The sequence below is a fragment of the Bos indicus x Bos taurus genome, chromosome 26 (genome assembly GCF_003369695.1).
Source record: "Bos indicus x Bos taurus breed Angus x Brahman F1 hybrid chromosome 26, Bos_hybrid_MaternalHap_v2.0, whole genome shotgun sequence".
In the NCBI taxonomy this organism is placed as follows: Eukaryota; Metazoa; Chordata; class Mammalia; order Artiodactyla; family Bovidae; genus Bos; species Bos indicus x Bos taurus.
The window spans coordinates 458,168-481,787 of record NC_040101.1 but is presented as its reverse complement, the minus strand read 5'-3'; the positions used below and the strand labels follow the sequence as shown (position 1 = coordinate 481,787).

Genomic DNA, 23,620 nt, shown 5'->3' with positions numbered 1-23,620 from the left:
TAGTGGGGTGTGGATGCCCCTCCCCTTGTCCCAGCAACTTCACTCTGGGCACCTGCCCTGGGGACACATGGGCGACAGGTGGGCATGAGAACTCAGGGCCGGCACCGCCCAGCAAGGTCCTGGCCCCCCGGCCCCTGGCCCCCAGCAGGCAGCACCCCCACTCTGGCCCCCGCGAAGGCCGGAGCAGAGAGGCAGAGCCGTCCACCAGGCGGCAGGCGGCCCTGGTCTTCAGGGGCCTTTGGGGGGCAGGGTCTCCCGGTCCCAAAGCTCCCCTGAGGGAGTATTCTTACTGCCCCCAAGACCAGCGGGACATCTGTCTCCCCGGCGCCTGTGGGCCGGGAGCTGGGCTGGGCCGGGGAGTCTGCGGCAGAGAGGCAGCATTTGAAACGCACAGAATGGCCCGTGGAGGGGTCCCGTGGCCCAGGCAGCCTGGCCCGCGGCCCACCCCAGTGGGACAGACGCTCCCGCTGGCCAGCACCTCGCTGTGACCGGCCAGTGGCAGGAGACCCCCATCTGGGACCCAGTGTGGCCACACGGGGCTGCCCGGGGAGGCTGTATCCCCCGCCTCCCCTGCTCTCCTCCCAGCCGGGACAGACACTGAGCCTCTGCCCACACGCCTGCCAGGGGCCCCGCTCTAACTGCCCCGGGAGGCCCACCCACAGACATAGCCCATGGCCCACCGGGCAGCATCCTGCTAGGCAGTGCTGAGGGGTGGGGCGCGGGCCCCAGCTGAGTTCTGGAGAACCTTCTGGACCTGCCCAGAGGCTGGGTCTATACCCAGGATTTGGAGCCAGTGACTGCTGGCCGCGGTGTCTGGGTCCGGCCACGTGGGCGGTGGCAGGACGGAAGTGCCCCCGCCTGCCGCAGCCCTGGTGGGTCCTGGGCGCCTGGAGGCGGAGGGAACACAGCCGTCCGCCGGAGCCTCACCGGCTTGTCTGTTCCTAACATGTCACTCACTGCCCACCCCACCACCCACAAACATCTGCCTCCACCATGAAGCCCTGTCGCCTTGGGTGTGGACGGGGCCTGCTTGGCACAAGGCTCAGGGTCCACGGGGTCCCAAGCTGCCCCTCGGGGAAGAGCCCCAGCTCCAGCCTAGCGGACAGGAGTTCAGGCAGGGCCGGTGGCCTGAAGACCCTGCACAGCCAGCATGTGGCCCGGCCTCTCGGGCCTTCTCTGGACCCACGGGCCAAGTCTGCCTGGCATCTGCCTGGCTTCCCTGAGCCCCGAATCCAGGCAAGGAAGGGTCCCTCCTCCCGCCTGGGCCCGAGCAGGGAGGACCAGAGGGGCAGGTCCCAGAGGGAGGTGACCGTGGGCCCAGGGTCCATCGTCATGTGGCAGGACATTCCCTGGGTGTGCTGGAACCTGCTTCAGCTGAATCCCGCCTCCCGCTGCAGTAGTGGGGTTTCGGGGGGTCTGAGACCATCCCGCCTGGTGGAGTGGGCTCTGCTGAACGGAAGCACTGACTAGGGGCCTGTGGGCAACACCCCACAGAGCCACACAGAGACCCCGCAGGGGCTCCCCTGTCTGTGGATGCAGGGCTCTGGCTTCCCTGAGGGTCTCTCCCAACCAGAGCATCGTCCACTGGGCAGGGCAGCAGAGGCCTGGCCCTGGGCCAGAAGCCATGGGCCTGCCCTGGGCGCCTTATCCTGGCAGCAGGCCCGTTTGTGTAAGCAGGCGGGCCTGGTGCCCGCGTGGCCACGGCCGGTGAGAGTCAGCGAGGCCCCTGCTGTGGCACCGGCTCAGACGCGTCCTCCTTACAGCCAATCCCACGGGGTCCTCAGGCTGTGGACTGTGCGTGTCTGCGTGCGTGTGCATGGGCCTCTTGGTGTGCGGGTATGCGTCCCCGTGCACACAGGGCCTGGCACCTCTCTAACCAGGCCCCACGGCACCCCAGGTGCCTCGGGCTCTGAGTCCTCAGGGTCCTGGGGGACAGACAGGCCCTGCGCGAGGCGGACGTGGACGACCTCTTACGGGACAACCGGACGCAGCTGGCGGGTTCGGGTTCACTGTCTGCTGCCCCCATGTGACTGCGTGCTCCGCTCTTTGCTCAGGATTCTCCTTTTTAAGACGCCCGTCCACCCTCCACAGGGTCCGCACACTGCCGGAGCTTGGCGCGGGACCCCCCCAGCCCTGCCACCGGCTCTACAAGCCACGAGCCCTGGGGCTGCCTTATCCTCACCCATCTTAACGCCACGCCCAACAGAGAGAGCAGGGCAGGCCCAGGAGGGTGGCACCAAGGCCCTCCCTGAGCTGAGAAGGACGTGGACCATGGGGGAAACCAAGTCACCCGAGCAGACCTGCCCCGTCCGCCTCCGTCCCCCAGCACCGCACACACACCGCCTCCCAACCTGCTGTCCCTCCCTTTAAACTCCTCACCTCCTCAGCCGTGGCTCTGGGGACCCATGCAGGGAAGGGAAGGAGTTTACAGGCGGAGGCTCCTTTCAGGACCTGAGCTCGGCTAAACCTGAGAACACTCTGCACGCTGGGGGTGGGGGCATTGGAGGCTGGAGGCAGAAGCTTGGTAGGGACAGGAAGCTGGGGACCTCTCTTCTGTACCACCCCGCTCACCCCTACTCTCCAACCCCGCTCACCCCTACTCTCCAACCCCGCTCACCACCCTCACCCCTACTCTCCAACCCTGCTCACCCCGCTCACCCCTACTCTCCAACCGCGCTCACCCCTCTCACCCCTACTCTCCAACCCTGCTCACCCCGCTCACTCCTACTCTCCAACCGCGCTCACCCCCCTCACCCCTACTCTCCAACCCCGCTCACCCCTACTCTCCAACCCTGCTCACCCCGCTCACCCCTACTCTCCAACCGCGCTCACCCCTCTCACCCCTACTCTCCAACCCTGCTCACCCCGCTCACTCCTACTCTCCAACCGCGCTCACCCCCCTCACCCCTACTCTCCAACCCCCGCTCACCCCTACTCTCCAACCCTGCTCACCCCGCTCACCCCTACTCTCCAACCCCACTCACCCCCCTCACCCCTACTCTCCAACCCCACTCACCCCCCTCACCCCTACTCTCCAACTCCGCTCACCCCCCTCACCCCTACTCTCCAACCCCACTCACCGCCTCACCCCTACTCTCCAACTCCGCTCACCCCCCTCACCCCTACTCTCCAACCCCACTCACCCCCCTCACCCCTACTCTCCAACTCCGCTCACCCCCCTCACCCCTACTCTCCAACCCCACTCACCCCCCTCACCCCTACTCTCCAACCCCACTCACCCCTACTCTCCAACCCCGCTCACCCCTACTCTCCAACCCTGCTCACCCTGCTCACCCCTACTCTCCAACCCCGCTCACCCCCCTCACCCCTACTCTCCAACCCCACTCACCCCCCTCACCCCTACTCTCCAACCCCACTCACCCCCCTCACCCCTACTCTCCAATCCCACTCACCCCTACTCTCCAACCCCGCTCACCACCCTCACCCCTACTCTCCAACCCCACTCACCCCCCTCACCCCTACTCTCCAACCCCGCTCACCCCCCTCACCCCTACTCTCCAACCCCACTCACCCCCCTCACCCCTACTCTCCAACCCCGCTCACCCCTACTCTCCAACCCCGCTCACCACCCTCACCCCTACTCTCCAACCCTGCTCACCCCGCTCACCCCTACTCTCCAACCGCGCTCACCCCTCTCACCCCTACTCTCCAACCCTGCTCACCCTGCTCACTCCTACTCTCCAACCGCGCTCACCCCCTCACCCCTACTCTCCAACCCCGCTCACCCCTACTCTCCAACCCTGCTCACCCCGCTCACCCCTACTCTCCAACCCCACTCACCCCCCTCACCCCTACTCTCCAACTCCGCTCACCCCCCTCACCCCTACTCTCCAACCCCACTCACCGCCCTCACCCCTACTCTCCAACTCCGCTCACCCCCCTCACCCCTACTCTCCAACCCCACTCACCCCCCTCACCCCTACTCTCCAACTCCGCTCACCCCCCTCACCCCTACTCTCCAACTCCGCTCACCCCCCTCACCCCTACTCTCCAACCCCACTCACCCCCTCACCCCTACTCTCCAACTCCACTCACCCCTACTCTCCAACCCCGCTCACCCCTACTCTCCAACCCTGCTCACCCTGCTCACCCCTACTCTCCAACCCCGCTCACCCCCCTCACCCCTACTCTCCAACCCCCACTCACCCCCTCACCCCTACTCTCCAACCCCACTCACCCCCCTCACCCCTACTCTCCAACCCCACTCACCCCTACTCTCCAACCCCGCTCACCCCCCTCACCCCTACTCTCCAACCCCACTCACCCCCCTCACCCCTACTCTCCAACCCCACTCACCCCTACTCTCCAACCCCGCTCACCCCCCTCACCCCTACTCTCCAACCCCACTCACCCCCTCACCCCTACTCTCCAACCCCACTCACCCCTACTCTCCAACCCCACTCACCCCCCTCACCCCTACTCTCCAACCCCGCTCACCCCTACTCTCCAACCCCGCTCACCCCTACTCTCCAACCCTGCTCACCCCTACTCTCCAACCCTGCTCACCCCCCTAACCCCTACTCTCCAACCCCGCTCACCTCGCTCACCCCTACTCTCCAACCCTGCTCACCCCCCTTACCCGTACTCTCCAACCCTGCTCACCCCGCTCACCCCTACTCTCCAGCCCCGCTCACCCCATTCTCCACTCCCACTCCGAGGCTGGGTGTCCAGGCCCTTTCCTGACCACTGCCCGCATGCTTCCCCCTCAGCTCCCAGTCTGGCTCCCTCTGTGCCCCGTCCCCTCTTTAGGTGGGTGGTGTGTGAACACACAGACACACAGGGCTGACCAGGGCATCAAACAATGGCCTGGAAAAGGGCGGTGAGGTACAGGGTGTCTGACATGTGTGCGCCTGTGATGAATGTACTGGTGCAGGTGTGACTTGCGTGGACACGTGGGCACAAGTGTGTGGATGTGCCCGTTTTGTGTGCCTGTGTCTCTGATAACTGAGTAAATGTGTGAGTTATGTGCGTGTATGGGGACAGCAGGTGGGTGTGCGTGCACACATGCACGACAGTGTGCTAGTGTGTTGTGTGCACACACAAGTGCGTGTGTGAGTGCGTGTGGGTGGCAGGACCACAGCTGAGTCAGTTCCAGATGCGGGGCGGCTGCGGGGTCTTGTCCCCAGGCCCCCTGCCCCTCCACAGGCGCCCAGGGCTCAGCCCAGGCTGTCTCGGCAGGAGAATGTGTCCCTGGCCGACATCCTCTCCCTGCGGGACAGCGGCCTGAGCGAGCAGGAGGCCTGGGCTGTGTGCCTGGAGTGCAGCCTGGCAATGCGCAGTGTCGCCCACTCGGCCATCTTCCAGACCCTGTGCATCACGCCCGACACGCTGGCCTTCAACACCAGTGGGAACGTGTGCTTCATGGAGCAGCTCAGCGGTGAGGCCCGCGTGGCAAATGTGAACACAGAGGGGCCCGCGAGGGTGCGGCCCCCGCCCTAGGCGCAGTGGTCTGGAGCCGGGTTTCCACGGCAACCTGCCGGGGCCTGGGTGAGGGGAGGCTGGGGACTGGGCCTCGCTGGTGGGTGGTCCTGGCTGGGCCCCAGGTGTACATAGCCCTCCAGCCGGGAAGAGCCTGGCAGCCTGTCTCACCTGACATGTGTTCGGGGGTCACCACGTGAATGGCATCTTCTCTTCTCTCCCCAGATGACCCTGAGGGAGCTTTTGTGCCCCCAGAGTTTGATGTGACGGGGAACACCTTTGAGGTAAGTGGCAGCAAGGAGGCCAGCACCTGGCCCCCTGCGCGAGCGCCGGGGTCCCCCCAGAGGGGCTGCGTGGGGCACTCTCACCCTGCTGCTGGGCTCCAGCGACAGCATACGTCTGGCTGCCGGCTCCTCACTGAGCGCCTGGCATGTTGTCTGAGTGTGAACTGACTATATTTAAGATGTTAAAAGTGCCTAAAATTACCAGTGGTGGCTGGCGGGAGTCACAGCTCCTCTGAAGGACTGGCGGGGCCGCTCGTGGGAGGCTTGTGGCCCAGAGAATCCCCCACGAGTGTGAGCCGCGGCCGGCCATGCCAAGGACACTCGGGCCAAGGTCACCAAGGCCGCCAGGCCCTGCCCCGCAAGGGAACCCCTGGGTGGAGACCCAGAGAGGGGAGGGCCCACCTGCGCCAGTTCAGCTTCCTGAAAAGAGCCTCCCGCTGCATCTCAGCCCCTGGAACTTCCTTTTCTGCCCTGGGCATCACATCCTTTGTTGGGCGGGGGGCGGGACTGCTGGGGCCAGTGCTGCTCTGCGCGGCCTCGGAGTGTCCAGCACGAGCTCCCAGCCTGGTCACTGCAGAGCCGGGAGGGCCCAGGGGCACGCTCCGCCCGCTTGGAGAGTCCAGCATCTCCACAGGCCTGCCTCCCTGGGGTGGCCCCGGACGATGGTCCTGTAGGTGGGGTGGGGCCCGGCAGGCCCATCTCTCTCCAGTTGTTCCACTTTTCTCCCCGTATTTTCCTCCATTTTGTCAGGATTGCAGATGTCGTGTTCACTGTGGAATGTGAGGTCTCACTTCCTTGAGGCAGCAGTTCTCAAACTCTTTGGTTCTTGGAACCCTTATACTCCTGGAAATCAAGTATCCAAAGATATCTGTGTGAGTCACACCTGCCAGTACTCACTGTGTTAGAGATAAAATGGAGAAATGCAGAAAAAGTCCACCTACTAACTCATCTAATAACAACAATCATAGACCCATTCCATGTTAACACGTATAACAGATGTTCATGAAAAGTGACAGTATTCTCCCCCACAAAAACAGTGAGGACATATTGTAAACCTCCTGAAGGCCCAGCTCGGCGGAGGCCCGGCTCTCACCACGGCGTCTGCGGTTAGTCTGCGGTGCCCGCGCCCAGCCCACGGCCCGGGGAGCCCCCGCAGCCTTTCACTGTGAAGCTGTGTGGCCTCTGGAACCATGCTTTGAGAAAAGCTGCCTGAAGGCATGCTCTGATAAAAAAAAAAAAAAAAAGTTTATCAGTCCTCCTTTTACAGAAGCTTTTTTCTGGATTGGTTAATTTATCGCGCAAGTCTTCGTTGTTTTGTGCGGGCTTTCTCTAGGTGCGCGGGCTTCTCACTGCAGCGGCTTCTCTCGCTGCTGCTCACAGGCTCCGGGCGCGCAGGCTCAGTCGCCACGGCGCGCGGGCCTTGGGGAGTGCAGGCTCGGTTGCTGCGGCTCGCGGGCCCTGGGGGAGTGCGGGCTCAGTCGCCAAGGCTCATGGGCCTTGGGGAGTGCAGGCTCGGTCGCCGCAGCTCAGCTCGGGGGCCCTGCGGAGTGCAGGCTCAGCTCGAGCTCAGTAGTGGTGGTGCACGGGCTTAGTCACTCTTCGGCACATGGAGTCTCCCCAGCCCAGCGGTCAAACCCATGTCCCCTGCATTGCCAGGTGGATTCTTAGCCACTGTACCACCAAGGGAGCCCTGTCATTTATAAAACAGTCAAATTATTGGTGTTGTTGACTTAAAAAAATGCACAATGTGAGAGTTGCAAGTTAAGTTTTATTTGGGGCAAAATGAGATGATAGCCCAGGAGACGGCGTTTCAGACATGTCTGAGAAACTGCTCCAGGGGGCGGGGGAGGTCAGTACATACATGATGTGGTGAAGGGGACGTGGCGTGGGTGCGTGCTCAATTGCTCAGTCGTGTCCAACTCTGTGACCCCGTGGACCGGGGCCCCCAGGCTCCTCTGTCCGTGGGATTCTCCAGGCAGGAGTACCGGGAGCGGGTAGTCATTTCCTCCTCCAAGGGATCTTCCCGACCCAGGGATGGAACCCGTGTCTCGTGCGTTTCCTGGCAGGCAGGTTCTTTACCGCTGCGCCACCTATGTGCAGTCAAGCTCCTATTCTTTTTTCTTTTTTCATTTTTTAGATGTTATTATTTATTTATATTCATCGGCTGTGTGGGCTTTCCACTAGTTGTGGCCAGCAGGAGCTGCTCTCTCGTCGCAGTCTGCGGGCTCCTCTCTGCTGGGTCTTCTCTTCTGCGGTGTGGGCTCTAGGGCAGTGGGCTCAGCAGTTGCCCCCCCGGCTCCAGTGCACAGGCCCCGTAGTCATGGCTCACGGGCCTCGTTGCTCCACCGCCTGTGCGCTCTTGAACCGGGGATTGAATTTGTGTCTCCTGCCTCAGCAGGCAGGTTCTTCGCCGCTGAGCCGCCAGGGAAGCCCAACCACATGCCCTTGCAGAAGGCCTGCTAGTCACAGGGAGCAGGTGTCACCATGAAGGATTTCAGTGCTTTTCTAGAAATGAGGAGATGCAGAAACTGGGCTCATACAGTTGGGTCCTGCTGGCATCTGTCTGAAGACCTGTCCCGTCACCTTCCCCAGAGCAGGGGGCCGTGTTCCTGCTCTCCACCCCGAGCTCCTTTCAGGAGTGTTGAAGGTCCGCAGCTGCAGCAGCACCTGATTTAACCCTTGCAGAGGTGGACGGAGAAGGCAACGGCACCCACTCCAGTGCTCTTCCTGGAGAATCCCAGGGACGGGGGAGCTTGGTGGGCTGCCGTCCATGGGGTCGCACAGAGTCCGACACGACTGAAGAGACTCAGCAGCAGCAGCAGCAGCAGACGAGGATGGCAGAGTTGGGCACGACTGAAGTGACTTAGCAGCAGCAGCAGCAGAGGCGGGTGGCAGGGCCGTTTGCAGGTGACCATGTTTTCCCTGACCGTTAGTGGTTTGTTTTTTTTTTTTTTTTTTTGCCTTAAGAAACCTTCCCAACCTCAAGGTCCAACAGATACTTGGCATTTTCTGCCAAGAGTTTTAAAGGTTTTGTTGTTCATGTTAATCCACCCGAGGTGGATTTTTTTATGTAATGTGAGGCAAGGATCCAAGTTCATCCTCTGTGTAGAAAAGGGTCTTTCCAGCTGTTTATTGGCTCGCCTTGGGCATACTCCAGCAAAGCCACACACACCCCCGTCCAGACAAAAGTGGGTCCACTTCCCAGATGTCTGCTCTAGTCCAAGGGTGTCTGCACCCTGCATTTATCAGCAATCCCAGCTCCACAAGGAGCCCAGTGTCTCCCAGGGAAAGGGCTCGCTCCCTGTTCCTTTCAGAAGCATCCTGGCTATTCTGAAGTCTTTCTTCTTCCACAGAAGGCTTGGATTTAGTGTCAAGTTCCATGAAAAGCTCTGTTGGCATTTTGACTAGAATGGCTCTGAATCTGTACCTCAGTTTGGGGAGCACTCACACCCTTATCGTATATGGTCTCATCTAGAAACACATTATTCCTCTTCGTTTATTTAGCTCTTATTTACTGTCTCAGTGGCAGTTTAAAAGCTCTCCTGTGTTTTACTTGAATGTCCTTTACTAGGTTATTCTCAGGCACGGGATGCGTTTGACTCTGTAAATGGATGGTCATCTTTGGAATCACATTTTCCTGCTTTTCATGGCAAATCTACAGAAATGCAGTTCACTTTAACATCTTAATCTTGCATCAGCCCTTGTGGTAAATTATTTGATTATTTCTGAGAACTTTCTGTTTAACTGATCAAAGTGTTAGTCGCTCAGTCGTGTCCGACTCTTTGTGACCCGGTGGACTGCAGCACACCAGGCTCCTCTCTCCATGCGATCCTCCAGGCAAGAATGCTGGAGTGGGTAGCCATCCCCTTCTGCAGGGGGTCTTCCTGGTCCAGTATCGAGCCTGTGTCTCTTGCAGTAGATTCTTCACAGTCCTAGTCACCGGGGAAGCTTCCCAGGTGGCTCAGTGGTAAAAACCTGCCTGCAGCTGATCAAGTCACCAGCAGGAGGTGGCAGGCTGTGTTGCCGTCCAAAGCCCTGGTGCCACGTCCGCCGAGGGATGTGTCCCGGGTGGGCTGGAGCAGGGCTGAGCAGGTCAGTGATTCTCCGCCATCCTGAGAGCTCCTCCCACCTTCCCAGCAGGACGACTTCTGCCTGAGGGCCCTGCTGTAGAGAGGCCTCCTGTTCTATTGTGCAATACTTCTGCAGCTTTTGAAGTGATTATTAAGATGTCAGTATCTCCCAATTGTTTTCTAACGTTAAGTCAACCTTTCTTACTTAGAAATACCTAAACGGGCAGCATCCTGTGTTTTCTTTATGCCGTCGCGTTTGATCGACAGGTGCCTGCTTCGCATCTCTGCATGTTTTCGTGAGGGGCTGGTGGGTTTCCATTCCGTTGATGTTTCTGACTGTGTTGCCATTGGGAGTTATCTTTTTCGTGTGCAGATGCCCCCGCCTCCTTTGCCGTGTTACAACTTAGATAAGAATGGAATAGTCTGGCCAGACTGACTTAGGCAGCCGTCTGTTTCCTTGGAGCAAAGAGCTTTAATTGCTGCTCTATTTTTAATAATTATAGGACTTAGCTGTTTTAAATTTCTTACTGACTCAGCTTTTGATAAACCACATATTTCTAAAAATTTACGCATTTTTACCTGTGTTTTTAAAGTTGCAGGGGATGTCCTTTCCTAATCAATGCCTTTATTGTGGGTGCCCCTTCCACTCCTTGGATGGCTCATTTGTGCCTCCTCTTCTGGTCTTGCGGGAAGGAGTACATCCCTTCATACCCTGTGTTTTGTTGGTTTTGTCAACAGAAATAGTAACAACCCACAGTAGAAATGCAAAGACTGCTATTTGAGCCACACAGAGGCCTGCAGCCCGAAAGACGCAGAGTCAAGAAGCACTTGCGGCATGTCCCCAGAATCCAAAATGTGGGAGTTTTAAAGGCAAACCCCACAAAAGTGCTTAAGTGTCTGTCAGGAATTAGGGTTGGAGCTGCAAGAAGGAAGGATTTGTTGGGGTCTGAAATGGCTGCATAGTCACAGGGGGAGGCTTGAGACCTAGGGTTGCAGGTGGCCGCTGCTGGCGGACACTGTTCCGAGAGCGGCTGGTGGTGTCCCTGAGTCTGACAGCAGCATCCTGAAATCCGAGTTCTCAGGGATGCAGGAACGTGTCTGAACCCTCAGCCACCTGGATCCTCCCTGGATGCCTGAACCGCAGCGACTCCATTCTGATTTTCTCTACTGGTTAAAGCAGTCATATGATGTGTGTTCAGCAGGCCATAAATCGAGCTGCTGTAGATGAATGGATAACGAAGAAGCAGGGATGTCCCTGTGGTCCAGTGGTTAGGACTCAGCACTTCCACTGCTGTGGCCTGGGTTCATCCCTGGTTTGGGAACTGAGACCCTGCAAGCCTCATGGCGAGGCCAAAAAGGAGAAGAAAGTGATGTGCCGCGTATGTACACCAGAACACTACTCAATGTGCTGTGTATATACACCAGAACACTACTCAGTCGTGAAAAACGATGAAATAACATCCTTTGCAGGAACATGAATGGACCCAGAGATGATCATCAGAGTGAAGTGAGTCAGACAGAGAAAGACAGATACCATATGGTAGCACTTACACGTGGAATATAAAATATGACACAAATGAGCTTATCTACCAAACGGAAACAGACTCATAGCCACGCAGCTCAGACTTGTGGTCACCAAAAGGGAGGGAAAGGGCGGCGGTTTGGGGTTAGCGGATGCAAACTGTTACATGTAAGATGGGAAACGGCAAGGTCCGCCGCCGGCACAGGGCACCGCATTCGGCGTCCTGTGATAAACCACAATGAAAAGGACTCTTAAAGTACATATTTATATATAAACGAGGCACCTTGCTGTACAGCAGAAGTTAACACATTGATCAACTGTACTTCAATAAAAGAGTTTAAAAGCACAGGCTTCTCGGGTCAGCACAGAGTTCGAGCCACATCTTGCGTGAGCCAGAGCGACTGCCCCGCGTGGACACCGCTCCCATCAGCTTTGCGGAGAGCCCGCCTCGTCCCGCGCTGCGTCCTGCCCTGGATGCTCCCCCATCAAGTCTTCGCTTCCGTTTCGGTCTCTTTCTCCCTGTGCTTGTTTCTTGTTTCAAGTTAATGAGTCTTCCTGACTCGAGTCGGACGCTCAGCTCATTAGTCTGAGCTTTTCTTCTTTCCTAACATTAGGGTCAACGCCTAAAGCTAAGACTTTCCGTCCAAACCTGAGTTTCGCCTCAGCGTTTTCAGTATCATTCACTTCTAAGTGTTACGGCCAGGGATCAAACCCACGTCCCTTACATCACAGGCAGATTCTTTAACCACTGCACCTCAGGGAAGCTCCTGATTGTCTTATTTCTTTTTTAGGTGTTTCATTGTTAATGTATAAAAATGTAGCTGATTTACGTGCTGATTTTGTGTCCTGAAATTTTACTGCATGTGTTGATTAGTTCTAAAAGTTTTTTGATGGAATCTAAGATTTTCGCATGTAAGCTCACATCATGCACAGAGACAATTTCATCTCTTCCCTTCTAGTTTGGATGCCTTTTATTTCATTTTCTTGCCTAACTGTCCTGGCTATCAACAACTTCCAGTGTGTTGAAAAGGAATTGTGAGAATGGGCAACCTTGTCTTGTTCTAAACTTAGAGTTCAGCGTTTCCCGTTGGGTATGATGTTAGCTGACCTGTCATTTGTGGCCTTTATTATGTTGAAGCGCATCCCTTCCATACCCAGCTTATTGTGAGCTCTTGTCATGAAAAGATGCTGAATTTTTCCAAATGCTTTTTCTGCTTCTATTGAGGTGATCATATTAACTTTTATTTTATTAATATGGTGAATTACATTTATTGATTTGCCTGTGTTGAACCGTCTTTGCATCCCCCAGGGACAAATTCCAGTTGCCCATGGCATATGATCTTTTAATGTACTTTTGAATTTAGTTTGCTAATATTTTGTTAAGGATTTTTACACCTGTATTCATCAGGGATGTTGGTCTGTAGTTTTCCTGTATTGCCTTGTCTAACTTTGATGCCAGGGTAATGCTGACCTCATAAAATGAGTTTGGGAGTGTTCCCTCTCATTTGATTTTTTGGAAGAATTTGAGAAGGACTGGCATTAATTCTTCTCTAAATATGTGTTTGGTAAAAAGTCACCAGTGAAGTCATCTGGTCCTGGGCTTTTCTTTGTTGTGAGGTTTTTGATTTCTGGTTCGATCTCCTTATTAGCAACAGTTCAGTTCGTTTCTCGTGACTCAGTCTTAGTGCCCTGCGTGTTTCTAGGGATGTGTCCATTTTTCTCTAGGTCATCCAGTTTGGCGCATACATAGTGGCCTCTTATGGCCCTTTTTTCTGTGGCATCAGGTGTAAAATCTCCTCTCTCATTTCTGATTTTACTTGAGACCTCTCTTGTTTCCCTAGTCAATCTAGCTAAGGGGTCCACAACCAAGCCAGAGGCATGTCTGCCTCTCACCTGATCAACAGGTGGGTACGACCCCTGCCGGGTCCCTTGGCAAATGTTGCTGGATGCCACAGCTCCCACAGGGGAACTTTTGTCCACAGATGGATCAAAGTGTTGCTGACGGTACAATCTGGAAACAGCCATCCTGCCCATATCCAAGTGTTGCATCTTGTATGACGGTGGCCCTCCCAAATTCTGCAGCACCAGTGCTGTCCCACTAAAATCCCAACCATTCTGGCTTGTTTTTAATGGGAATGGTGGAACTTTACATCTAAACTTGACGAATGTGAAAATAATCTACCTGGGGGGCAGGGGGAGATGGAGAGCAATCTGTCCTCCAGGTGTGGAGTGCACTCTGAAGCTACCGTGATTAAAAGAGCACAGTCTGGACAGAGGGAGACCCAGAGTGAGAGGAGGGGAGGCCAGAGCGCAGGCCCTGGGGAGCGAGGGCGCAGGACGAGGCTCAGGCCAGCAGACGGTGGGCTCCTCTTCAGCTGCTCAGGGTGGCTCTCCACCAGGAAACAAGCCCCCATCCCTGCAGTGCCCAGCAAAAAGACATATCCCAGATGGGTCAGAGCTCAATGCTTCACAATTACAAAAGTATTGGAAAAACACAGAAGTAAGCAGTTTTTATTGTGCTGGGCTAGGGAAGGCCCTCCAAGGAAGCCAATAAAAAAGAATGATCTCACTCATGAGCCAAGCTCCTTAGCAGCTGGCCATGACCCCGAGCGGCAGCCCCGCTGGTGGGGCCTGAGCCTTCGCGAACGTGGCATGGTTGCATGAAGATGTCACATGAGGATGGTCACTGCAGCACTGGTCACAGTAGCAGATTCACCAGTGAAACAGTAGAACTTTTTAATGTCAGAGACACATGAACAAAGTTAAAAGACCAGTGACGGAACATACATGTGACACCGAGACCAAGATCAGCCCCTTTTTGCCTGAAAAGGGCGTGTTCCTCAGTGTGGTCTGACTTTCTGAGACCCAGTGGACCATAGCCCGCCAGGCTCCTCTGTCCATGGGATTCTCCAGGCAAGAATACTGGAGTAGGTTGCCATGCCCTTCACCAGGGGGTCTTCCTGACCCAGGGGTCAAACACGCGTCTTTTGTGTCTCCTGCACCAGGAGCCACCAGGAATGCACCCCAAACAGGCAACAGCTCAGCAGAGAATTAGCAAAGTCCACGAGTGGGCATAAAGAGGAACAGTTAGGGCAGGAATAGAGGTGTCTTGGGGGTGCGGGATGAGGCGGGGAACTGCCCTGGAAAGATCAGGGGTGCTCCTGGCCCGGAAGAGCAACACCAGGAGCGACAGGTGGCTGTGCGCTGGCCTGCACGACCCCGACCACATGGGCCCGCCCCCAACGGCCTCACGGCCACGGCCCCGCCCCACCACGTCCCCGCCCCAAGGGCCAGCCCCAGGTCCCCCGCACCCCCCACCAGGTTCCCTGCCCCCGCCCCCCGTGGCCATGGCCCCGCCCACGCCCCACGGCCCCGCCCATGGCCCACACGGCCCCACCCCCGGCCCCAGCTGGTCTTCGATGCTGCAGGCTCACATCTACTCTCTGGGGGCCACGCTGAAGGCAGCCCTCGACTACGTGCCAGAGCCTGACCCCCAGCCCAGGCTGAGCCAGGAGCTGGAGGCGCTGCTGGGCCAGATGCAGGCGGAGGACCCCGGGGACCGGCCCGACCTCCAGGTAAACTCACAGGCCTGCCTCGCTTCACCCCAGGAGATACCCTGAACCCTGCGCAACCCCGGCCCGCGCTCGCACACCCAGTAAGCACGCGGGGCCCCCACCACCTGGTCATCCGGGCTCCTGACTTTTATACTCTGCACTTCGGCGATGAAGGGTGCGCCTTGTAATGGTCACGGGCGGGACAGAATCTGCGGGTTTCCGTAAGCACCCCCAGCCCCGGCCCGTGACCCCAGAGCTTGGAAGGCTTAACGGGCGAGGGTGGGGGCCGCCCTGGGGCGGGGGCGCGGGCTGACCACCGGCCCGCCGCAGAGCATCATCGCGCTGTGCGAGGAGAAGATGCAGCTCACGTCGTCCTGCCGCCTGTGCCGGAGCCTGTCGGCCGCCGGAAGGAGAGTGCTCTCCATCGAGTCTTTTGGGGCGTTCCAAGGTAAGCACACCCGCCAGCGGGCCAGCACGCGTGCGCAGGCACTACCGCGCGTGCAGCCGTGCACGTGTGGGTGTGCACGTTAGCACCAGCGTCCTCACACACCGTGGAAGCACCCACACTTACGTGCACCCGTATCCAAACAGATCACATGTGGCCCCCCCAGCACACACAGAAACATACATGTATGTGCAAACTCGGACACACCTATTTAGACTACTCAGCCAGCAGGCACACACGCCGCGCACGCCCACAGCTCACACAGGCACACGTACACACACCCAATCAGGTGAGAGGCAGGCCATCTGGGACGTGGGTGCTCAGGACCCCGCACCTCTGTCCTGCTCTGTGGGCCTTGGGGCTGTGGACCCAGCGCCGTCCTCTGGCAGCCCCCTAGTTCTGCCACACACGCTGTTGCTGAAGCATGTGGGACTTCCGCGGCCCTGGGTGTACTCTCGACTGGCACTCTGAACTAGTGCCGGCGTCTGCTCTGAGCTGTGCTCGAAGCACGGAGCCCGGCAGGGCCCGGGGGAGGCAGAGCCTCTGGGGCGGCAGGGCCCCTCTCGCAGCCAAGCAGCAGCTTCTCCCGCCAAGTCGGCGTTCGTGGCGCTGCAGTGGCACTGGGCCCGCTGGTGGTTCTAACAGTGGGGAGGCTCTGGGGCAGGGCCTGCAGTCCCCCAGCAGTAGGAGGGCAAGCGTCTCTAGAGCGGTTCACACAGACGCGGCGGAAGGCTTTGCGTCAAGACGAGGCGGGACTGCAGCCAGGTTTAATTTATTCCTTTGGGGAGGATCGCTTGTGTAATTGTAATAGCAAAACGATGTGCTTTTTGGATGAGGTGATTAGACAGGCCTTAGGAAACGTTTCCCCCGCGGGAAGCTCATCCCCGGTGGCGGGGGCGGGCACCAGAGCCTTGGAGACTTAATTAGCCAGGATGGTGTGATTAAGGAGGCAGGCCAGGGCGTCTCTGGGCCAGTACGGGGTAGGGGGTGGCCAGGGGTCCTGCAGCAGTGCGTTCACTGGTGCCCGTGGGCAGGGGAGGCAGGGAGAGGCCCACCCAGGCTGCCGCCCTCCGCAGTGACCATGCCCTGCTCTCCTCCAGATGTCAGCGACATCACCTGGAGGGGGCGACTGGCTCCTAGAGGTGCGGGGCCCAAAAGGCAGCTGGGGGACCGTTCTGCTGACCCCGAGGCCCTGCCTGCCCCGGAGGGCTGGCCCCCGAGCCCCACCAGAGAAGGCCCAGAGCACCCCGGGACCCCACCTTCCAAGGCTCTGCTGTCTTCCCCTGTGAAGAATGGAGAGAGCCCAGGTCAGGAGGGGCTGGCCCCCGAGAGGCTGGCCTGCCTCCTCCTGGACGCCCAGCGGCCTCCGGCTGACCAGGACAGAGGCTTCCTGGACAAGAGCCGCCTGAGAAAGGTGCGGACGCTCCCCCGGCTCCCGCCCGACGGCCCCGAGTCCGGCGCCCTCTGCCTGTCGCTGACCAGCGTGAAAACCCCGCTGCCCACATCGGAATTCTTCCCTCCAGACCCCAAGAAGGCCTTTCCGGAGGGGAAACATGGCCTGTCCAGCTTCCAGGCACAGCCTGGATCCAGACTGTGGCTGGAGCGAGAGCTCGAGCTCCGTCGCCGAGGGGACAAGAGGGTGGGCGGCGTCAGCCCTGCGCGGGAAAGCCCCCCGCCTGGTTCCGAGGGCCCTCGAGATGCGGGTGGAGACCCAGGGACTCTGGAGCCTGACGAGGGGACTGCGGATGGAGCTGGGGAGCCGGACAGGGCAGCTGCCGAGCAGGTGGGTGACTGGGTCCCACACGCTGGGCGGGTCCTGCGAACGCTCACGGGCGCCCTCCGAGTGCTGGGCATTTACCCCAAGGAAGAAGGGCAGCCTCAGCTTCACTTTGGCTCAGTTTCCAAGCTTTAAGATGGGGAGCCAGGCACGCCTTTGCTGGGTTAGTTTTTCTCTCAAAGAGGCGCAGGGAGCAGCCTTTCCAGGAGGAGGCCCAAAGGCTGTCTCCACTCTGCTTCGCCAGCCCTGGCGCTCAGCGGCGTCTTTAAGTTAGAAATTAATTAAGAATGTGGGTTGAGGTTGCTTACCTGTCAAGCTTGGTTGGAAAGGTGATAGTCGCTCAGTCGTGTCCGACTCTGTGCGACCCTATGGACTGCAGCCCACCAGGCTCCTCTGTCCTTGGGATTCTCCAGGCAAGAATACTGGAGTGGGTTGCCATGCCCTCCTCCAGGGAATCTTCCTGACCCAGGGATCGAACCCTGGTTTCCTGCATTGCAGGCGGATTTTCTACCATCAGAGCCTGAGCAGCGTTCTCCTCCTACTGGGTTCTGAGCAGCCGCCGTGACCGGGGGTGGGGTCTCCCCAAGGGGGTGGGGTCTTCTGGGTGGAGGGCGGGGCCTCCCTGGGGCCTCGTGTCGGGGGTGGGGTGGCGATCTTCCACACCCGGCGTGCGTCCCTTCAGCCGTGTCCGAGTCATTCGACCCTACGAACGTAGCCCACCAGGCTCCTCTGTCCTGGTACTGTCTCTTTGTAAGCTGGGAAGGACAGAGAACGCCTTTAGAGCCGGTGTCTGGGAGGTCTGTGTGTTTCTAGCGTGACCGCGGCTGATCTGAGTGGCCTGCAGCAGCCCTCAGCCCTCTTGTGGGCGGAAGTCTTGGCCCCAGCAAGTCACTCCCCCGAGGTGGGTCCCCATGAGCATCTTGGGACAAAGCCACCTGGGGGTCTGTGGCCCAAATACATGTGAATGTGGGGCAGTGCTGTCCCCCAGCCTCGTTCCACCACCTTTGCTGACCCTGGGCTTCCCTGGTGGCTGACACGGTGAGAGTCTGCCTGCAGTGTCGAGATCCGGGTTCGATCCCTGGGTCAGGAAGATCCCCTGGAGAAGGAAATGGCAACCCACTCCAGTATTCTGGCCTGGAAAATCCCATGGACGAGGAGCCTGGCAGGCTACAGTCCATGGGGTCCCAAAGAGTCAGACACGGCTGAGCAACTTCACTGCTGACCCAGAGGTTCAAGGGGAGGGCTGACTGAGTTACATTTTTATTCATATTCTGACAAGCATCTGAGGGTAATTTACATGAAGAATATGGTTACTTTAAAATGGAAATCCCTCCTGGAGACCCCAGCAGGCACTGACACGTGCTCAAGGCCCACACGCCGTCCACTCCACCCACACTGTCCCCCCGCCCGCCCCGCCGTGTCCGCCCACACAGCCGCACTTGTGTTCACGGAGCCAGGCTCCGGGATGAAGACCTCAGGCCTGAGCCAGGGGCCCCACTCACCTTCAAATGCCCGACAGCCTCACAACAGCCAACGTCCCAGATGGGTAAACTGAGGCTTGGGACCACTGTGCAGAGGGTGGGTGGTGTCTGGGGGCAGAGCTGATGGGGTGCCCAGCCATGGTCTCAGCCACCAACTTTCCTGCCCCAAAGGCCTCCGGTGACTAGGCCCCCACACAGGCCACAGCTCATTAGATGTCAGAGACCCAGATCTCTGGAGAGCACGTCCTGGTTGCAAAGCTGGCTGCTCCAGTCCCACATACAGCAGGAGACTTGGGGAGTCCTGTGCCCCTGAACCCAGGCCGCTGGCCAGGCACAGCCTGGGTGAGACAGGCGGGGAAGACACAGGACCAGGGCGGCTGCACCCTGGCGTAGAGTGGAGTTCGGGAGTGGTGAAGCCACCACCTCCGGAACCTTCCCGTAAACACGCCCGTCTGTGTCCGAGGGTGGCGGCTCGGCCTAGCTCCTCCTGTGTCCCCAAAGCAGAGAACGCCCCCGAGCTGAACTCAGTCTTCTGATCCTGGGACTTTTATGGAAAGGGGGACATGTAACATGAAATCACAGTCTTAACCATTTCAAGGGCGCAGGTCGGTGGCATTAGGTATTCACACTGCCGTGCGAACGTCACCACCACCACCTCTAGAACTTTCTCATCTTCCCAAACTGAAACTCTGCCTGCTTTAAGCATGGACCCCTCCTCCCCACCCCCAGCCCTGATACCCTCCCATCTGCTTCCTGCCTCTGGCTGTGACCCCTCAAGTCTATGATGTGTGAGGAATCAACGTCCCTCTGTGGCTGGCGTGTCACTGACCAGGCTTTATCTGCGTTGTTGCTGTGTCAGAATTCCCTTCCTCGTTAGGGCTCAGTGATGTCCCTCGAGTGGATGGACCAATCATGCTTGTCCATCCATCGCCCGAAGGCGCTTGGGCTCTTCCACGTCTCTACTCTTGTGAGTCACGCTGTTTTGAACATGGGTGTGCAACCACATCTTCAAGACCCCACTTTTAAGCGGGGCTGCTGGAGCAGATGGTGATTGCGCGTCTGCTTCTCTGAGGGGCCGCCGTGCAGCGTCCACACTGTTGCGCGTTTTGCGTTTCCGCTGGCCGTGCACAGGGATCTGGACTGTCCACTTGCCCCCGGCCTGTGGTGCGGGGGGAGGGGCACACACACCGTGTTGGAGGCGGTCTTTGCCCTGTAAGCCCCTCCCAGGTGCCTGCACCCTGAATGTGGCTCCCCCACCCCCAGGGCGTCTCCCTGCAGGACCTCCTGACCAAGCTGGGCCGGCCCTTCAAGGAGTACGAGCTCTGGGCTCTGTCCCACGCGTGCCTCAGCACCCTGCGGACGCTCGGCCAGCACCCAGGTGACCCCCCTCTGCGGGTCCTCCCCCAGCACGTCTGGCCCGGGACCTGGGGGCTGAGTGGCCTCCCATGCCCGTGTGCTGTGTGCACAGCCTGGGGCCGGGCGGCCGTGTCCACCGTGTGAGCCGGGGGCAGCCTGGGGTGTTGGCTCTGGTCCCAGGACCAAGGGGGTCAGAGCGCAGCTTAAAATGTGTGGGCCTTAGAGCGGGGACCCTGCAGCGAAGCCAGAGCCGCTTGCGGGGGCTCAGCCTATGCCCTCTCAGCAGGGGTGACGCTGTCCCCACTGACTGGTGGGGGTGGTCTTGGATGCTGTGATGCTGTGTGGCCCCCAAAGCTCCGCCCTGCCAGGCAGAGAGACGGTCTCTGGCCCCACCGTGGTTCTGGCACATGACAGACGGGGCAGACGCTGCGGTCCAGCCGCCCCCGGGACCCGTGAGCCTCGGCTGCGCGTACAGAGCCGGCCTCCCCCGAGGCCCCTCCCCAGGCAGCACTCAGCGGGCGGGCCCTGTTCCTCTGCCCCCGTCCTCCCACACCGCCTGCGCCCCGGCAGCCGCCCTGCCCTGCCCGCCGCTAGGCCGGCCCTTGGGGGGCCCTGACCTGCACCTCCCCCCTCAGCCTGCCTGTGTCTGGACTCCGTGCTGGTTGCCGAAGACGGGGCCGTGCTTTTCGGGCCACCTCCTGCCAACGGTGCGTGAGCAGGCTTGCCTGGGGGCTGCAGCAGCACCAGGGCCGCGCTGAGGCTCAGTGAGGTTTGGGGTCTTCTCTCTCAGGTGCTTACAACGCGTTCTTCCTGGCTCCCGAGGTCGCAGAGCAGAAGCTGATGACTGAAAAGGTACCAGGGCTCTTCCACCCTCCCTGCCCCTTCCCACCCCTCCCGGAGCGCCCGCAGCCCCTTCCTGTGTCCTCCCGCACCCCTCCCCTGACCTCCTGCACCCTCTCCCCAGGGCGCCTGCAGTCCCCTTCCCGGGGTGCCCACAGCCCCCTTCCTGTGCCCTCCCGCACCCGCTCCCCACCTCTTCCCACCCCTCCCGGGATGCCCGCAGCCCCCCATGGCCTCCCGCACCCCCCCATGGACTCCTGCACCCCCTCCCCTGACCTCACACACCCCCTCCCCTGACCTCCCGCACCCACCTCCCCATGGTGCCCACACCTCGTCCAGGGAGCCTGGTGGGGAAAGGGCAGAGGACGGGCCCAGTGTGAGGACCACCAGCTCTGAGGCAGCCCCACTAGTGCAGCCCCCCGGGTCGGGAGGCGCTGCAGGGCCCGGGAAACATCTGCCTGGTCGCTGCCTCCTGGAAGGTGACAGGGTCACCCAGCTTGCACTTCTCCATGGACGGCTCCAGGCCGTGTGTGTGGATCCCAGGACCCCATGGGTTTACAAGGCACTTGTCAAACATACCCATTATTAAAAATTAATTTGTACAAACTTATAATCAAGTAAATTACATTCAAAACCAAGGTAGAACTTCTGCTTCTGGGAGCATGGGAGAGGGGTTAGTTCCTGCACCCCCATCCCAAGCACACGGTTCCTAAAGCAGGAGTGGATGGCAGGCAGGTGGGGAGCAGAGGCTGCTCTGGGCGGGGGGGCGCCTTGGCCGGGAGCGGTGGTCCCGAGAGCCCAGGGACGCCTGCCTCACACGTGGAGGATGAAGGGCATCTGGGAAACCTCAGCGGGCACAGCTCAAGCCCAGGGGAAGCCCATACTCTGGAGCTAGAGTGGCAGGAAAGGGAAAGGCAGCCCGTCCCTCCGGGTCAGCCTTCTCAGCTGGTGGAGAAGGCTGAGCAGCCAGCCTGTGACCCCGACCTCCTGGCAGCGAGAAGTGCCTCCCCCAGCAGGGGCAGTGCCCAAGGAGGCCTCAGGAAGAGTTGGGACTTTGCCACTGTCCACTTCCCCTCCAATAATCACTAAAAAATGAAACAGTTGTAAGTCTAACAAAGCATGTACAGGACTTGTATGCTGAAAACCTGAAAAGAAGTGAAGTCTCAACTCAGTAATCTAAGCTCGCAGCTCAAGCACCCGGAAATGAAGAGTGAAATAGACCCAGAGCAGAAAGAAGGAAACGGAAGTTGAGAGCAGAAGTCAATGAAGTGAAAACGGAAATACAGTCAAGGAAGCCAGCAAGAAACGGACGAGTTCTTGGAAAAGACCAATAAAACCAACTTACTGAGGAGCAAAAAGTGAAGGGAGGCACAGACTACCAATGTGGGAATGACTCGGGGGCGCCCACAGACCCTGCAGGCACCAGAAGGGTGATGGAACACCGCAGACGGCCCCACACACGTGCAGCGACTCAGACGGACAGGACCAGTGCCTCAGAGACATCACGTACCTCCACTCACCGTGATGAAATAGACCTTGAATAGCCCCGTAACCGTTGAGGTGGTTGAATTTGCAACTTTTAAACTCTCTGAATCTCCAGGTCCAGATGGTTTTACCTGGGAGCTCTGCTGAACGTTTGAAGAGGAACTAATGCCAGTTCTACACAGTCTGCTCCAGAACACAGAGGTGAACACGTCCCAAACCATTTTATGAAGCTGTTATTACCCTGATGCCAACACCAAAGACAGCGCACCAAACGTGCCCGTCGGTCAGCGTTCCTCACGAGCGTAAAGGCAAAACCCTTGACGAAACATACGCAGGCAGGATTCACTGATGTGTGAAAGCAGTTACACACCATAACCAAGTCGGGGTCTCTCCAGGGATGTAAGTTCAGGGATATATGGTTCAGTATTTGGAAACCAATCAGTGCAGTCCAACATACTAACCAGCTAAAGAAGAAAAATCCCATGATCACATTGATGCATAAAAAGCATTTGGCAAAATTTAACATCCATTTATTTAAAAAAAAAGAAACTGAAAAACAGGAATAGAAGAAACTTCCTCAAAGAGTGTCTACCAAGAGAACCATGCAGTTAGCACCACTGAGTGGAAAGGCTACGGTCCAGAACAAGATGAGGGTGCCCTCGGACTTCACCCCACTCAACGCTGCACTGGGAGTTCCAGCCACTACAGTGCAGGAAAAGCGTAAATCCAGGAAGGGAGGAATGACACAGTCTGCAGACGACATGACTGTGTGCATAGAAAATTCAAAGCATTCCAAAGAATCTACAAAAAAGAAAAAAAAAAAGCCTTCCAGAACCCAGAAGTGAGTTCTGAAAGGTCACAGCATATAATATAAACATTCAGAAATCAATTGTACTATTTCTATGTACTAGCAATGAACATACGTGGACACTAAAGTTAAAAACATAATACATTTATATTCACTCAAAAAAGTGAAATACTTATATGTAAATCAGAGAATGTATAGACTTTGTATGCTGAAGGCCACAAAATTCTGATTAAAAAAGAAATTTTGGGGATGGAGGGCTAGGAAGAGCTGTTAGACTTGACACTGAAAGCACTGCCCATAAGTTTTTCCATAGAAGGAAAATCGGTGAATTGAGCTTTGCATCAAAGTTTAAAATTGGCGAAATGACATTTACCCCGTGTGGAAGGCTGACTCAACAACTGAACATCAGCGTAACGCACCACATACACTAGAGAAGGGAAATCTGTGTCAGTAGATACTAAGCCTCTGACAGAATTCAACACTCATTCATAATAAAAATTCCCAGCAAACTAGGAATAGAAGGAAATTTCCTCAACTTGATAAAGAGTATCTACAAAAA

At 58.1% G+C, this 23,620-nt stretch overlaps 1 protein-coding gene across 9 annotated transcripts in view; it reads left to right on the top strand.

Moving 5' to 3' along the window:
* The window catches only part of KNDC1 (kinase non-catalytic C-lobe domain containing 1), a 54,646-nt gene that overhangs the window by 2,309 nt on the left and 28,717 nt on the right, over positions 1-23,620 (top strand). For 4 of the 9 annotated variants that reach the window (XM_027528892.1, XM_027528893.1, XM_027528894.1 and 1 more), the window contains exons 2-9: positions 5,200-5,398; positions 5,665-5,723; positions 14,744-14,890; positions 15,200-15,317; positions 16,415-17,097; positions 19,836-19,950; positions 20,564-20,635; positions 20,719-20,780. In XM_027528892.1, coding sequence (XP_027384693.1) covers positions 5,200-5,398; positions 5,665-5,723; positions 14,744-14,890; positions 15,200-15,317; positions 16,415-17,097; positions 19,836-19,950; positions 20,564-20,635; positions 20,719-20,780 — 1,455 coding nt within the window. The other 5 variants (XM_027528896.1, XR_003508856.1, XM_027528898.1 and 2 more) reach the window with 5 other exon arrangements.